We start from the raw sequence: 16,837 nt of genomic DNA, 5'->3' as shown, positions 1-16,837 counted from the left end.
GGCCCGCATCTCCTTTCATTCTATTGGACAATGGGAAAAAGCTTTTTCTGCTCAGAGTTGAGTTTTTTCAACTTCAGGCACTCAGACCCCTCCGGCAAAAATGTGAAGCGCAGCCTGCAGCAAAAACATGAGGCACTCGGCTCGTAAACAATTCAAAAGAGGCGCATCTAACAGCTAGAGACATGTTTTGTCTGATTGAAACATTATACTGTTTTTGTTGCTTTTACTTAAATGTAATATATTAAATCATGCACACACATATTGCATCCAGTATTTGATTTTTAAAGATGTTTTTTCAAAGGAAGATTTTTGTGAAGATATTTGGTACCAGTCGTATCAAAGAATTCATTGATACAATATGTTAAATTGTTTTCTGTTATCTACATAGAAGGTATATGGCTTTATTAAGTGCAAATATTATCCAGAAACGGTTTTACATGTCCATTTACAACCCTAGGATTTGTCCATAGAATGAAAAGGTCTCTTATTACCTTATTTGGAAGGGTCATGAATATTAATGTTGAGCTCTGCTCTGATTGGCTGTTTCGCTGCTCAGCTCATGCCACTGGCTCACACAGCAAACTCGGCTTTGCACATCTGGTTGGCCTAGAACATGGGAGGGTATATATTTAACGTTGGGGGCGTAACGTCACAGTCGGGGTTATGTTGGGTTTGGCGTCTTTTTCTGTGGTCTTTTGAATGCACACCATTTACACGAGAAGGAGGAAACAAATGTTTGAGGCTCACGATGTGTCATTTCCATGTACAGACCTCTTGTTATTCTTCTATGTCATATAGTTCCCTTTTCACGTTGTGTCGAAAGAATGGGGTTTGACTTGAGAACCTATCATCTCTGACTGACTTGAACAGGCCAATGGAAATTTGGCGAATGAAATTTGCATGCCGGTCCCCGCCCCGGGTATAAAAGGGAGCCGGCGTGCTGCATTCATTCACCTTTTGTTCTTCGGAGCCTTTGCATCCTGATGCTGACAACTTCGCAGAACTACTACTGTTGCTGGTCTTACGACGTGGTGCAGCGGACTGTCCCTTCTCCAGTGACTTCCCCTGGGCTTCTCGGCAATAACCAAAGCTTCTCTCTTCTAAAAGAGCAAATTTCTTTCAGTGCGGCATGTCCCGCTGTGCTCTTGGGTGCAACGCACTCATCGAGGAGGTGGACGGACACGACGTCTGCCTCAAGTGTCTGGGACTCCGGCACGCTAAGGCAGCGTTTGTGGATACATCATGCCACTACTGTATGTAGCCGCCATTGATGCTCATCACGATCCAGTTAGTGGGAAGTCTCTGGGACAGCACGACCTGGTCATTAGGTTCCTGAGGGGCGCGAGAAGGTTGAATCCACCTCGCCTGCGCTCCATACCCGTATCCTTTTTGGGACCAGGTGATGAACCTGCAGGCGCTCCCTTCTGGGGAGGAAGACCCAACCCCTTCCGTGTTGTGTCTACTTGGACCGCACGCAGAGCTTAAGGAGCTCTGAGCAGCTCTTTGTCTGTTTTGGAGGTCAGCACAAGGGGAGGGCTGTCTCCAAACAGAGGTTGGCGCACTGGATCGTGGATGCCGTCGCCATGGCTTACCGATCACAAGATCTCCCGTGCCCGCTCGCAGTGAGGGCGCACTCCACCAGGGGTGTGGTCTCCTCGTGGGCACTGGCTCAAGGTGCCTCTCTGGCAGACATATGTAGAGCTGCGGGTTGGGCTATGCCCAGTACCTTCGCGAGGTTCTACAGCCTCCGCGTGGAACCGGTATCAGCCCGAGTTTTACAGGACACCGCCAGGTAAGGTCGGCAGCTGGTGGGCGTACGCCTGCGATAGCGCCCACCCCCCTTCCGGGTGGGATACTGCGCTATCTAGCCTATCCTCTTCCCCCACTTGGGCGAAGAGTAGGCATTCCATCCATCACTAAGCACTCTTTGGTGGCGGGCTGGGCGGAGCAGCCCTGCCTCCTTTGGCCGATTTTTGAGCCTTCAGCAGTGGCTCTAACTAGGCTTAGTGCTCGACACGTAGTAACCCCCCCACAGGGCGGTTCCATCTGATGTATTCTCACACGATGGCCCATGACCTCTCCCAGGTGTACTTTCACCTATACGACACCCTCTCGTGTCCGCATGTCTCCCACGTGCTCTCCCCTCTGGGGCGAGACTGTGTGTGGATCTCCACTAAGCTCCTCCCTGCGGTAGGAAGTGGTCTCTGTAGCGCGTTCCCTCAGGGGGGAGAGCACGTGGCCCTTATGGTACCGGGTGGCTTGTCGCTATTAGAGAACTAGGCCTCCATCCGTGACGGCCGTTGGAAGGGGCTCCCATCTTTTTAAAAAAGCTCTGGACTGGATATTCTTTCTTAGATGTATGTCAGAGCTTATCTTTTACACTTGTGTGTGTAACAGCAAATCCAGGAGCTGGAGGCGACGCTGTATAACGCTCTTCAGCAGGAGAAGGTGATAAAGTACGGAGATCCTCTGGATGAGCTGCAGAAGGACGAGTTGCGCACAGCCGTGGAGAGACTGCGCAGACAGATGCTGCGGAAGAGCAGAGAATACGACTGTCAGATTCTACAGGAGAGGATGGAACTTCATCTATGTCATATAGTTCCCTTTTCACGTTGTGTCGAAAGAATGGGGTTTGACTTGAGAACATATCATCTCTGACTGACTTGAACAGGCCAATGGAAATTTGGCGAATGAAATTTGCATGCCGGTCCCCGCCCCGGGTATAAAAGGGAGCCGGCGTGCTGCATTCATTCACCTTTTGTTCTTCGGAGCCTTTGCATCCTGATGCTGACAACTTCGCAGAACTACTACTGTTGCTGGTCTTACGACGTGGTGCAGCGGACTGTCCCTTCTCCAGTGACTTCCCCTGGGCTTCTCGGCAATAACCAAAGCTTCTCTCTTCTAAAAGAGCCAATTTCTTTCAGTGCGGCATGTCCCGCTGTGCTCTTGGGTGCAACGCACTCATCGAGGAGGTGGACGGACACGACGTCTGCCTCAAGTGTCTGGGACTCCGGCACGCTAAGGCAGCGTTTGTGGATACATCATGCCACTACTGTATGTAGCCGCCATTGATGCTCATCACGATCCAGTTAGTGGGGAGTCTCTGGGACAGCACGACCTGGTCATTAGGTTCCTGAGGGGCGCGAGAAGGTTGAATCCACCTCGCCTGCTCTCCGTACCCTCTTGGGACCTCAATGTGGTCCTGGCGGGCCTCCAGAGGCCCCCCTTCGAGCCCCTCAGAGATGCTGCTATTTCTCATCTCTCGATGAAGACGGCTCTCCTAGTGGGGCTCGTTTCCATCAAGAGGGTAGGGGACCTACAAGCATTCTCCGTGGCCACGGATTGCCTAGAGTTCGGGCCCGGTCAATCTCACGTTATCCTGAGACCCCGGCCTGGCTACGTGCCCAAAGTTCCCACCACTCCTTTTCGGGACCAGGTGATGAACCTGCAGGCGCTCCCTTCTGGGGAGGAAGACCCAACCCCTTCCGTGTTGTGTCTACTTGGACCGCACGCAGAGCTTAAGGAGATCTGAGCAGCTCTTTGTCTGTTTTGGAGGTCAGCACAAGGGGAGGGCTGTCTCCAAACAGAGGTTGGCGCACTGGATCGTGGATGCCGTCGCCATGGCTTACCGATCACAAGATCTCCCGTGCCCGCTCGCAGTGAGGGCGCACTCCACCAGGGGTGTGGTCTCCTCGTGGGCACTGGCTCAAGGTGCCTCTCTGGCAGACATATGTAGAGCTGCGGGTTGGGCTATGCCCAGTACCTTCGCGAGGTTCTACAGCCTCCGCGTGGAACCGGTATCAGCCCGAGTTTTACAGGACACCGCCAGTTAAGGTCGGCAGCTGGTGGGCGTACACCTGCGATTCCGGGTGGGATACAGCGCTATCTTGCCTATCCTCTTCCCCCACTTGGGCGAAGAGTAGGCATTCCATCCATCACTAAGCACTCTTTGGTGGCGGGCTGGGCGGAGCAGCCCTACCTCCTTTGGCCGATTTTTGAGCCTTCAGCAGTGGCTCTAACTAGGCCTAGTGCTCGACACGTAGTAACCCCCCCACAGGGCGGTTCCATCTGATGTATTCTCACACGATGGCCCATGACCTCTCCCAGGTGTACTTTCACCTGCTCGCGACACCCTCTCGTGTCCGCATGTCTCCCACGTGCTCTCCCCTATGGGGCGAGACTGTGTGTGGATCTCCACTAAGCTCCTCCCTGCGGTAGGAAGTGGTCTCTGTAGCGCGTTCCCTCAGGGGGGAGAGCACGTGGCCCTTACGGTACCGGGCGGCTTGTCGCTATTAGAGAACTAGGCCTCCGTCCGTGACGGCCGGTGGAAGGGGCTCCCATCTTTTTAAAAAAGCTCTGGACTCCTTCCCTTCCACTTGAGGGTTACAATTTACATCTGACATGCCCAGGCCAGTCAGCATCGCTTCGCGGGAGATTGTGACGCAGCACAGCGCTGTGGCGTTTTCCGAGGAACCCCATTCTGTCCACACAATGTCGAGAGACTGACAGAAAGGGAACGTCTCGGTTAAGTATGTAACCAGTATGTAACCTCCGTTCCCTGATGGAAACTATGATCCACGCATAGTCCAATAATAAGTCCTCGGTTCACGGGCGCTTGTAGCATTAGCACAGCATCAGTTGTCCGCACTGTTCTCTAGCCTCACAGTGAATGACTATCATCAGCCCATTGGTTCTCAGTGGGACGTGTCCGAAAGAATCAGGTCAGTGTAACATTAATGGTTATCGGAAAGCAACCGGTTCTTGACAGGAAAATGCAGATCGGTGTACATACAATGATAAGGCAGGAATTAAGTCCTATACATGTTTCCAATGTGTATCACACCTCTGGTATTTGATAAAATATCTGACTTACAAGCTTTTTATTCCCTCTAAAACTGACACGCATGCACAGTGTCATTTTCTCACCAGCTCTCAATTGTATGTGTCTGAAAGAACCAACTCTCGGTTCAGTGTACTGGTGTCTTGAAGCTTCTGCAACCGTTCTTCAAGACTTTTCATTTTCATCGCAAGTTTTGAAGTCAACATAGTTTTTATTTATTTTGGATGTTTTAGGCACAATTACTATTAAAATGTTTTTACATTTGTGTTTTAGTACAGTACTATTATTTTCAAATGTGGGAGACAAAAAGTCCACAATGAATGAAATGAGCAATTGTTGAATTGTACACATATAGAACAGGACTGTAAACAAGAGGTTTCTTCTGTGGATGATTTGATTGGATATTCTTTCTTAGATGTATGTCAGAGCTTATCTTTTACACTTGTGTGTGTAACAGCAAATCCAGGAGCTGGAGGCGACGCTGTATAACGCTCTTCAGCAGGAGAAGGTGATAAAGTACGGAGATCCTCTGGATGAGCTGCAGAAGGACGAGTTGCGCACAGCCGTGGAGAGACTGCGCAGACAGATGCTGCGGAAGAGCAGAGAATACGACTGTCAGATTCTACAGGAGAGGATGGAACTTCTACATCAGGCACATCAGGTCCTCTCTCGCTCTCTCTCTTTATTTATTCATTTAACATCTGCTTTCATTCAAAGTGACTAGTTAGTAAAGAGAGAGCACTTAACCAATGAGTGAAGATCTTTTCAGCTGGATAGGATGTTGACATTGAACATGAAGAGTTAAAATAAAATGATAATTGTCAGACTTAAACCGTGTCTAAACCTGACATGACTGGTGCGATGCGCCACATCCAGTGTGGACCAAATGTAAAATTACTATGGGTTCTAATGCGTTCGATTGTCTTTATCACGTTAGGGTTAGGTTTAACCTAGACCATAAAAAACAACTTTCTTTCTCACCATAAGAAGTTGCACAGCGACATCTACTGGGATAATGACATTAAACTCCAGCCAGCAGGCACATTGGATATATCATCTTATGAATGTAGACGGCCAAGAGCTTTATATTTATAAAAACACTTTACGCAGCATTAACAAAGTCTTTGCCAAAAATTATGTTTTATTATCAATCCGGGAGGATCAGCCGAGCACGCAACCTATCTTAATTATCTGGGCTGGTTCACCATCAGCAATAAATTATTGTCATAAATAGACAAACAATCTTACCTGATGCATCTTACCAGATAAGCATCGTCAAGTTTCGCCACAATGTCAGAGTCTCCCGTGGTCGCCAAAATAGCAAATGTTCCAAATCCTTCGGCGCAATCATGCGCACCCCAGCTTTCCAGCTCAGGGTCGGATTATACAGACTATTCCCAAGCTTCGCCGCGGGGCCACCGTCCCCACCGCTCTGAGCGGCGTGCATCTAAGAGGAAGGGTTCGTCATCACTCCCACCTGCACGATCTCAATCTCATTCACTGGCGTCATCATGCGCCTCAAGATACCCGCATGCAGAAAGTGGATGATCCAGAGCCTTCGTCTGGCCCTGACCAATGCGGACGTCCCATTCAGCAGGCGGATTTCGAAACTAGAGCTCTACACCCTCTACGTGTCGTCCCAAGGCCGACGTCCCCTCGATGAGGTTGGCACGATCGGCTGCCAATAACGAGCCAGGCTCGGCTCTGGGTCCCGTCCATTCCAGGCTCGGGCAATCTGCCTCCGCGGCTCGGCATGGCCTCCCTCACTCGAGCCGACGCAGCAAGCCTTCGGCAAGTCTAGGAAGCACTTAGGTCACGCTAGAAGCCACGGATATCCCGATCGAGCACCTCTGGCAGCCCGCAGCATCTCAGCTCAATGCGTGAGACACCACCGCGACTGCAGCTGACCGCCCAGGCCAGGCTGGCTGGCAACTCCCAGGAGCCCTGGCTCACCCATACATCTCCAGCGTGAAGCTGCCTCCGTTGGGGACACAACCGCTGGTATCTGGACCACAATTCTTCGGTGCTGCCACTAGCGCAAGCCTATCTCCGTTAGACGCACAAGCAGGCACCATTAGATTCGCTTTTCCCGCCCCTGGATCTTGGCCCGCGGCGCCGGAATCTATTTCTAGCGTGAGGCTGCCTCCGCTAGAGTCACAAGCCTCGGTCCCTGGGCCTCATATTTTCGGCGCCGCTGCCAATGCTAGCGCAAGCTTGTCTCCACACAACGCGTAAACGGCCGCCATTCTCTCTCTACAACAGGCACGCCCCACGTTTTCATTGGCCACAGCCGCTGCGATGCCAGCGCCTCCAAATGCGCATGCGATGGAACCTCCACCAGTCTCCAGCATCATCAGAGCGCAGTTTTGGCCGAAGTTCAGGCTGCTGGCGCCCGAAGCGGACCCCATGCCTATTCCTGTACCACCTTATCCGGAGTTGAGCTTCCAGTGAATCACCCACTGCAAACGCTTCTCGAAGCCTCTCTCAATTCCATCACTAAGACCATCAACTCCCCGTCACCGGCCATAGCAAGCTCCCAAATATCAATGGTTATCCAAGGCATACGAAGATCCCAACCCGCCCGTCAGGAGGCCCATTACCCTGGAGATTCTCACCAAATGCATCTCCATCCTCTGCAAGGGATATCACTCCACACATTATGCCTGCATTGGCGTTCTTCGGCTTTCTACGTTGATCAGAGAACACCACCACATCCAAATTCGACCCTTCGGTTCACCCCACTGTGAATGACCTCCAAGTGCTTAAGCAAAGTAAGACGGACCAGACCAGGAGAGGCCATTTCGTCTATGTTTACAACATCCACTCACCGATTCAGCCGTATCGAACCCTCCTAGCCTACCTTCGCTACAGACAACTCCAGTCAGCCGCCTTATCGGATCCCCTCTTTGTCGACGACACGCTTCTGGTGTCAGAAGCAACTCAAAGTCGTCCTGCTCCAATCTGGCATCCCAGCAGACAACTTTTCCGGTCACTCCTTCCGCATAGGCGCAGCGGGAAGGTTTCGATACCCACGCCAGATATAAATAAACCTGATCACATGGATCAGGTTGGATCTTTTCTGTATAATAACGCAGTATTGGAGACATGTGGATGCTTCAGTGTGACTGCTTCTGGTGTGTTTTTGTTAGTGATACAGCTGCTGTTTTGTTGAACAAGCTTTTATTTATAGATCTACAATGCTGACTTGGCCAAACATAAACTTAAATACATACATTACATTTAAAAACGATTGTAAAATAGTGTTTATTTCCTGTGTCATCCAATGTGAATACATTTGTTTGAATACAGTGAAACTCCAATATTAAACTAAATGATTATAATGTCACTTAGCCCTGGATTTTTGCTTCAATAGGGATATACTATGCAATAACAATCAAGTAAATAACGAAGTAAAAATATATATGAGGTGCAGAATGCAAGAGTTAAGACCTGAGCTGTCTTTAAATGTTATTTACTTTACGCTCCTGTTGTGTCATGCGGCAACACTCGTTCATAAGGGTTTCTGAGCTTTCTGTGGCTGTTGTGACAGCCTTATACCGCAAAATATTATTCGAGAAACTTTATATGTTAACCATTAACAGAAATGTCCTCTAACATAGTAACAAATACAAAACGGAAATGCAGAGCATCAAACAGGAAGTCACTCGCGGTAATGGCGCCCTCCATGGAGACGTCAAGAAAAAGGTGGATAGAAACAGTTATAAACAAACTGCAGTAACTGATGAGAGACGGCTGACATGACGGCTTTTGGTAGTTGCTTATTCTTTACATGAAATTGAACAATTCTTATCTTGTCTCATCACCAGGCGCTGATGCTTGTGTCGCCTGAATTAGCTGAGCTGTGTGAATGTGATTTGGTGTTATTAGTTCAGCTGTTGTTTATGTGTGTGTGTGTTTATGTCATGTTTTAGTTAAGCATCATTTGTATACTAATATCTTATTTACTTGTGTGTGTGTTTGTTTTAATGCAGAGGATCAGAGACCTGGAGGATAAGACCGATATTCAGAGGAGACAGATCAAAGATCTCGAGGAGAAGGTACAAGCAAGCCTAATAAATGACTGAAATGTATAAAAGATGTTGAACAGGGAAGAGACACATTATCAACCAGATTAATATTTCTAGTTCAAGAACAGTAAATGATCTATAGGTGAAAGAGCATCCTGCATCAGTAAATAAAAACAGACGTCTCCAGGGCTGCCCTCGACTAGACAATTCTTTAGTCGACTAGTAGTTGTTCATTTAGGCCATTAGTCGACTATTCGCATGTTTATGATATTAATTTAAAGATTTCAATATACAATGGGAATGGGGACATCAGATGATGGTTTAAGCTTCATAAGCTTAAAAAAGATACAGCAAGCAATAAAGAACAGATCAAACAAAACAAGGCCAATATAATAAAATACCGAGTAATCACATGATCACCTAAACGCTAGCCTAAAAAAAAGTTTTAAGGGATGATTTAAAAACACTAAGGGATTCAGCATTTCTAATCTTAGAGGGTTAGGGAATTCCTCAATTTAGGAGCCAGTGAAGAGAAAGCATGATCGCCCATAGTTTTAAGCCGGGTTGTTTGGACAGATAAAAGACCAGCTTCAGAGGAGGGTAGAACGCGTGTAGGGGGATAAAATATCTGACAAATATGGAGGGGCCAAATGATTCAAGGCCTTATAAGTAAGCATGAACATTTTAAAAACAATATGAACAATAACAGGAAACCAGTGCAATTTTTCCAAGACAGGTGTGATGTGCTCCCTTGCACTGGTCCTAGTCAGTATTCTGTACCAACTGTAATTAATGCATTACAATAATCAATAATTTTCAGCTACAGAAAAAATCAACATGGGCCATAAATGTCATAATGGCAAAGTTGGAGAAAGAAAATGCAGAAATACATAAGGAAGAATCAGTCAAAGTATGAGTGTTGATAATGTGGTGACGTATATTAGCAATTTTGGTGTTAAAAAATGGACGCAACATTTAAACATGCTCATAATAGCCTTCCTTTATCCAAGTTAACGATAGTGTTAGAGCAAACAAATATGTAAATTGAGTGACAGGGTGCATATATACTTTTAAAATGATAAGCAGACAATCGACCAATAAAAACTTTGTTCTAATAAGTGTCTTCTAGTCGAATAAAAAATAATCGACTGAAGGGGGGCAGCCCTATCTGAATCATGATGTTTTATATTAACAATAGAGAATAACTATGATGATGATGATGAGCACATGATCATATCTCTCATACTCTTATTAAATTTAAAGCCACAATATGGAATCATTTTGTTATGAAATATCCAAAAATTACTTGCATAGTGTGATACATTTCATTATCCCAAATGTTCCCAGGAATGTGCAAATCCAGAAAATGTCCTATTTAAAATAATGTCCCGTCTCTTGTCTCCCTTGTGTTTGTCTCATATCAGTGACTTAATATCCGCTGCTCCGCACGACCCTCAGTTTCCTCTTGTAGAAACTACTGCAACACGCAAATGCAGAAGTGCTTATACAGCATCTGGGACGCAGCATATGTTGTTCTGTTATTATGGATAACTATAAGTCTTCGGCGAGTAAAGGAAACCCAAACAAGTGTAAACGTGGTGTACTTTTAAACGACGACTGTGTGACTGTTTCAAACACGTTAAACTGTGTAGCATTACGCTACCAAATCAACTGACAAAGTCCAATATCATTTGCGGGCTAACTCAGAATTACACTAAACGTTTCTTGCGAGCTAATTCATTACGATTACATCAAATAAAATTCATTCATTACATCTTCCGTGATCATGATGGCCGATCTCCATACGCCTCTGGATGGTTTAAACCGCATGTCCCATAATTCCACTCTCCTACATAACGTCATTTAGCTTCGACTTTTGTTGTTGTCGAAAGTGCACCATCTCGCGGTCCAAATGTTCATATTGTGGCTTTAATAAAATTGGATGGATTTCTCAAATCATTCCCTAACTTACCTTATTTCTCTTTTCTCTTCTTTCAGTTTTTATTTCTGTTTTTATTCTTCTCTCTTGCCTTTATTCTTTGGCCTTGATGTCTCTGACATCTCTCGCTGCACAGGTGAGTTCATGATCTTCTTGTGCTGATAATTGATTGAAAACGAAATGAAAAATAAATCGAACGTGTGGCTGTCAGTACTTCGGTGCTTTTAGAATTGCACTTGTAGTTTCCCTCTTCTGTGTTCTTCACATTTCATCATTTGCAGTTTTTTTTTCATGGTGTCTGTACTTACGTCTGCTTTCAAACATTAAAAGAGTGCTCTAGGGAGACATTTGAAATGAATCTGATCACGTCAATACATGTGTCTTCGTCTCGACAGGACTGCTGTCGCATGCACCTGCAGTTTTCCGGTTGTGGTGACTCAAGGCGGTTTTGTTTTACTTGTGTGTGGAAGTGGGACGTTCCGAGTTATGGATTCTACTGGAGTCACTGCACTGGATTTGACTTCTGGATTACAGAGACACACCAATACAAGAGAGATCAAACAGGAGGATTATCTCTGCCATGCAGGGTGCCGCTGCGTCTTCACTGCATTTACTGCGACGACCACCAATCCACAAAAACTTCCTGTCTCGCTCTGTCCGTCTGTCTGACCTTCTGTCCCTCACACACTATGAGAAAAGAAAAATCTGAACGTAGACACTCAGGGTTTATATGTGAGGTGACAGTCAGGACCCTCACTGCCTGAACGCAGAAACAGACAAACACTTCTGTCTTCAACAATCCACACAGGCTGATGCTACATTCATCAACAACAGTTTAAGTCATTTTAATACGAAAATTCTGTCATCATTTATTCACCCTTTCGGGATGTCAAACCTTTATGACTTTCTTTCTTCAGCAGAACACAAAAGCAGATATTTTAAAGAACCAACCGAACCATGACGGCATCCACAAAACCAATGGGTTTCTTCAAAATATCTACTTTTGTGTTCTGCAGAAGAATGAAAATCATACAGGTTTGGAATTAATTTTTGGGTGAAGTAACTATCCCTTTACCATAAGATCCCCCCTCCCTTCAGAGCGTTCTCTAAAGCCTCACCTCATCCAAACCACATGAACAAGCTGCAGATGATGACAGAAGATTGTGTGAGCGAGCAGAGCAAATCCAGAGTTTGACAGAAAATATGAAAATGTATCATTACATTCAGACCAACATGTAATGGTTCTGTGGTTTCCGCAGAAGATATTTGTTTATATTAAGATATTTAGACCACGTTACTTAAAGGGGTCATATGACGCTAATACATGTTTTTCTGTGTCTTTGGTGTGTTATAATTTGCTCATGCATGTATTAGACATGTAAAACTGCAGAAATTAAAGTGTGGGAACAAAAGATGCATTCTGTCTTAAAGTGAATGTTCACCCAGACCTGCCTGAAACACCTCGTGTAACCACACCCACACAAATCTACATCAGCTCGTGGTATGATTTGACTAGGACCGCCCAAATGTAAACATAAGTAAGGTGGGCGTTAACAGTCCAATCACAGCACACCTCGCTTCTCAGAGCCATGAGCTTTGTAAAGAATCAGCGCATTTCAGAGAGGCGGAGCAAAAAGGAGATGCAAACATGCATGGTGTGTGGAAAATACAGCGTTTTAACCTTAAATCATGTTAACACATTACATTACATCTAAAACAAACCATAATATTTGTTTTAGCCGCGTCATATGACCCCTTTAATGATCACATTCAGGATGTGAACTACCCTGCCTTTAACAATGTTCATTTACAAATAACAGCATTTATTCATCTTAGTTCATGTTCATTTCAATTCATATACTAAAACATTTTATCATCAAAAGTTACAACTGTTAACATGAGTGAACGTGCAGCAAATTAACTATTTTATTGACATTTACATTAACAAAGGTGAATAAATGCTTCATGTTTGATTGCTTATGTATTAAAAAATCTCACCCTTACTGTAAAGACTAAATAATGAATGAATGAACAACCTGTTTTTAATGTTTTTATTCTCATTGGGCCTTATTCTGAAAAGTTTTGTAAAAATTGTTCACAAAACCATTCTGACTATGGATGCCATTTTTTGCAAGTAAAACCGTCTCATTATTTAACAGTTCACACAAGTAAAACTCATGTTATCTTGTGTAAATGACTGCATCATGCAGTCAAATCCTGCAGTGAGACTTCACACGAATACAATCGCTGTATATCATCATATCACAGTAAGAATGACTTTATGAATGATTGTGACAGAAGGTTTCATGAATCAGGCTGAATGTGTCATGATGATGTCTAGCTCTGTAGGAGTGCAGTGTAATGTATATACGGTATATATATATATATATATGATGTTTGTTGATATGTACATGTGTGTCTATCTCCTCCTGCAGTTAGAAGAGCAATAGAGTCACTGCTCTCCTGAAGGTTTAGCAGCATTGAGTTGTATTGTGGTGACGGCTGCAGATATTTCACCCTCTCTGTATTTATTCACGTATCTCTGCTGTGTGCGCTTGTTTTTTACTCTTCTCACTCACTTTCTACAGCTGTAGATAGCAGCAGGACATTCACTCATTTGTTTCTTCTGAAACTGATCTGACTGTAACCGGCTTCATCTCGGGCTTGTAAATATGTTTTGGGGGAATTCTGTATACCTGGTTTGGATTCATTTCATTAAAACACGTCCTCGAGAACACATTCTTTTCATTTTTTTATAGCGTTGGACATTCAGATCCAAACAGAGTCACAGTAACAATGTTTCAAATTTGTTCAAGATAAAACTTTTACTTAAAATCTGGGGGAGGTCGAGGGGCATGCTTCTCTCATTCATTAGCAGCTATGAAAACTCTTTTTTTTATGAAAATGTTCTCTGTATTCATTGTCTGAAAAATATTTTGTGACTCCTGCCACAAAGACCTGCTCGTTACGGTTTCATTCGAAATTTGGCGTGAATATCATTACTAATGTTAAAGGCCGTCTTGTTTCTCTACAGTGGAGTTCACAAAATGAACGTTTGGCAGACAATACTTTACATTTGTATCTATGGTACCATAATAATCTCAATCACATCAAGCTTCCTCAACAATGCCAAGTAGATGTGGTCTTCAATTCTCAAAACTAAACCATGTATGGCCAACATTTCTTCAAACTTAATTTAGTTTCTTGAGGGAACATTATAGTAGGATAAACATGAACACATTATTTTGACCAGATATTTACAACTGATCATAAATGGAACAAAGATTATATGATAAAGTTATTTTGTGTAGCTCGAATGCAGAGGGTCATTGTTTCTGAAGACAAAGGCAGAGCCTACCAGGGGTCTCATTTAATAAACTAATGTACGATTTGATCTTAGACAGCATACACAAACATCCACACCAGCCTGCAGTATTAATACAGCGCTTTTCCCCTTTTTCATTACATACATTATCATTTAAACAATGATAATAAAAACAATAGATGAATAAAAGTATATAAAATACATGGTATAAAAGGTTGTTTAACTAAATGCTCTTTTAAGTCCCAGCAGTGAAATTTTACATTTATGTCAAAATTTGTCATATGACACTTTATAAATCTATTCACTGTGTCACTACACACCTTGACAAAAAATTGAATTAATGATTAATGTGATTGTAGCAAGGTTCAATAAAAGGAAGGAAAACAGACCTTTAATATAACAAATAAACAACAAACCGAAAGTAAAATGCCACACAAACACACTACAACACAACAAAGTCCAGGCCTGGTCCTCTCTCGCCCTTCCGTGTTGACGCTCATCTCTTATGCATCTGGAGCTTCTCCGTGAGAGATGCGAGACTGGTGCACGCGCAGCCTTGCACCATACCCTCTCTCGCCCGCCACAGTGATTTAATATAAAAATTTAGCTCCTGTCTCTTTAACGCCCACCTCGTCATACGCAGAGTGAACTCTGATTGGCCATATGGCCTAATCTACTGTTATTGGTCAACTGTGTTGAGAGTTGCACTGTTAGACAAATAATGGTGTTTACTAATGTACATGTTAAGAAACCTTTACGTAAAAGACACGTTGTACATACAGATTAATCATATTTTGCTTTAATTAATGATACTAGACTTTAATCAATTAATGATACTAGACATGTCCTATCAAGATGGCGCCGTGAATGGCTGCCTCGGTGTGGAGCTCTCCAGTATTCTTGCTGTTTTTGTTAGTTTGTCCTGTTTTATGTCTGTCAAACACTATCAGTTTTACAAGGAACGAACTGCTGAACATTCGGCAGTGGACACCAACTAATCTGCAACCAGTTTTCGATTTTTCTGACGTTTTGCTGGATATTTTAGTCAGTGCAGTCGCGTGGAGTGGACGCCGGAAGAAACGCAAGCGCGGGAAGCGAGCCGGCGCGCTCGTCAAGCTCAGACAGCGCGGTCTAAGAACGCCGTTGCCAAGCATTCATCTTGCGAATTTCCGCTCTCTACCTAACAAAATGGACGAACTTCGCCTGCTTTCAAGCAAAAACGAGGTTTTTACAAACTCTGCTGCTCTGTGTTTTACGGAAACCTGGCTGAACGAAACCATTCCGGACAGCGCATTACATCTGCCGGACTTTCAGCTGTTCAGAGCGGATCGCGATACGGACACAACAGGGAAAACGCGCGGTGGTGGGACATGCTTTTACATCAACAGAAGGTAGTGTACGGATGTAACTGTGTTAAAGAAGATGTGCTGTCCTGATGTGGAAGCGCTTTTCATTAACTGTAAACCGTTCTACTCGCCGCGGGAGTTTTCATCAGTCATCCTCGTAAGTGTTTACATTCCACCACAAGCACACGTGTGGACTGCGCTGCAACAGCTGGCTGATCTGATCACAGACACAGAACAACAACACCCGGATTCTGTCTTTATCATTCTAGGAGACTTTAATCAGGCAAAACTCACACGTGAGCTGCCTAAATTTAAACAACATATCACATGCCCCACAAGAGACAATAATATTTTAGACCATTGCTACACTACTATAAAAGGTGCATATCGCTCTGTCACCCGAGCAGCTCTAGGACTCTCTGATCACTGCCTGGTTCATCTGCTACCAACTTACAGACAAAAACTTAAAACTGCTAAGCCAGAAATAAGGACTGTAAAGAGATGGACCAACGACACAGAGCAGGTCTTACAAGCCTGTTTTGAATGCACTGACTGGAGTGTTTTTGAAGCTGCTGCCACCGATCTGGACGAGCTCACAGAAACTGTTACATCATACATCAGTTTCTGTGAGGATTTATGCATCCCTACAAAGACTTATTTATCATTCAACAATGATAAACCATGGTTCACACCAAAACTCAGACAGCTGCGTCAGGCCAAAGAGGATGCCTACAGGAGCGGGGACAGGATCTGGTATAATCAGGCCAGAAACACTCTGACAAAGGAGATTGGGGTGGCTAAAAAGAGCTACGCCAAAAAGCTGGAAAACCAGTTTTCTGCCAACGACCCTGCATCAGTGTGGAAAGGCCTGAAAGACATTACCAACTACAAGACACCATCCCCTAGCATCGAGAGCAATAAACAGCTTGTTGAAGATTTAAATCACTTCTATTGTAGATTTGAGACCCTAGACCAGACACTTTACACCCACCCTGACCATCTCTATACACAGCCATCAACACATCCAGCCATCCCCCTCTCCTCCCACCCTGCACTTCAGATCAGTGAGGATAACGTACGCCAGATCTTTAGAAAACAAAAGAGAAGGAAAGCACCAGGCCCAGGCGGTGTTTCACCAGCCTGTCTGAAGACCTGCGCGGACCAGCTGGCCTCCATCTTCTCACTGATCTTCAACAGATCACTGGAGCTGTGCAAAGTCCCTTCGTGCTTTAAACGCTCCATCATCATCCCAATCCCAAAGAAACCAAAGATCACTGGACTCAATGACTACAGACCTGTGGCTTTAACATCTGTTGCCATGAAGTCATTTGAAAGACTGGTGTTGGCTTATTTGAAGGT

General features: G+C 44.8%; 1 protein-coding gene across 1 annotated transcript in view; it reads left to right on the top strand.

Annotated features, from left to right (window-relative positions):
* jakmip2 (janus kinase and microtubule interacting protein 2) overlaps nucleotides 1-11,298 on the top strand; it is a 45,696-nt gene extending 34,398 nt beyond the window's left edge. Inside the window, exons 19-22 of the mRNA XM_079486234.1 lie at nucleotides 2,398-2,598; nucleotides 8,833-8,898; nucleotides 10,867-10,943; nucleotides 11,203-11,298. Coding sequence (XP_079342360.1) covers nucleotides 2,398-2,598; nucleotides 8,833-8,898; nucleotides 10,867-10,917 — 318 coding nt within the window. The 3' untranslated portion in view covers nucleotides 10,918-10,943; nucleotides 11,203-11,298. The remainder of the gene's footprint in view (nucleotides 1-2,397; nucleotides 2,599-8,832; nucleotides 8,899-10,866; nucleotides 10,944-11,202) is intronic.
* The last annotated feature ends 5,539 nt before the right edge of the window (nucleotides 11,299-16,837 follow it).

The sequence above is a fragment of the Barbatula barbatula genome (genome assembly GCF_947034865.1).
Source record: "Barbatula barbatula genome assembly, chromosome: 22".
Taxonomy (NCBI): domain Eukaryota; kingdom Metazoa; phylum Chordata; class Actinopteri; order Cypriniformes; family Nemacheilidae; genus Barbatula; species Barbatula barbatula.
The sequence above is the reverse complement of the archived record's forward strand: the minus strand, read 5'-3'. Positions and strand labels throughout refer to the sequence as shown.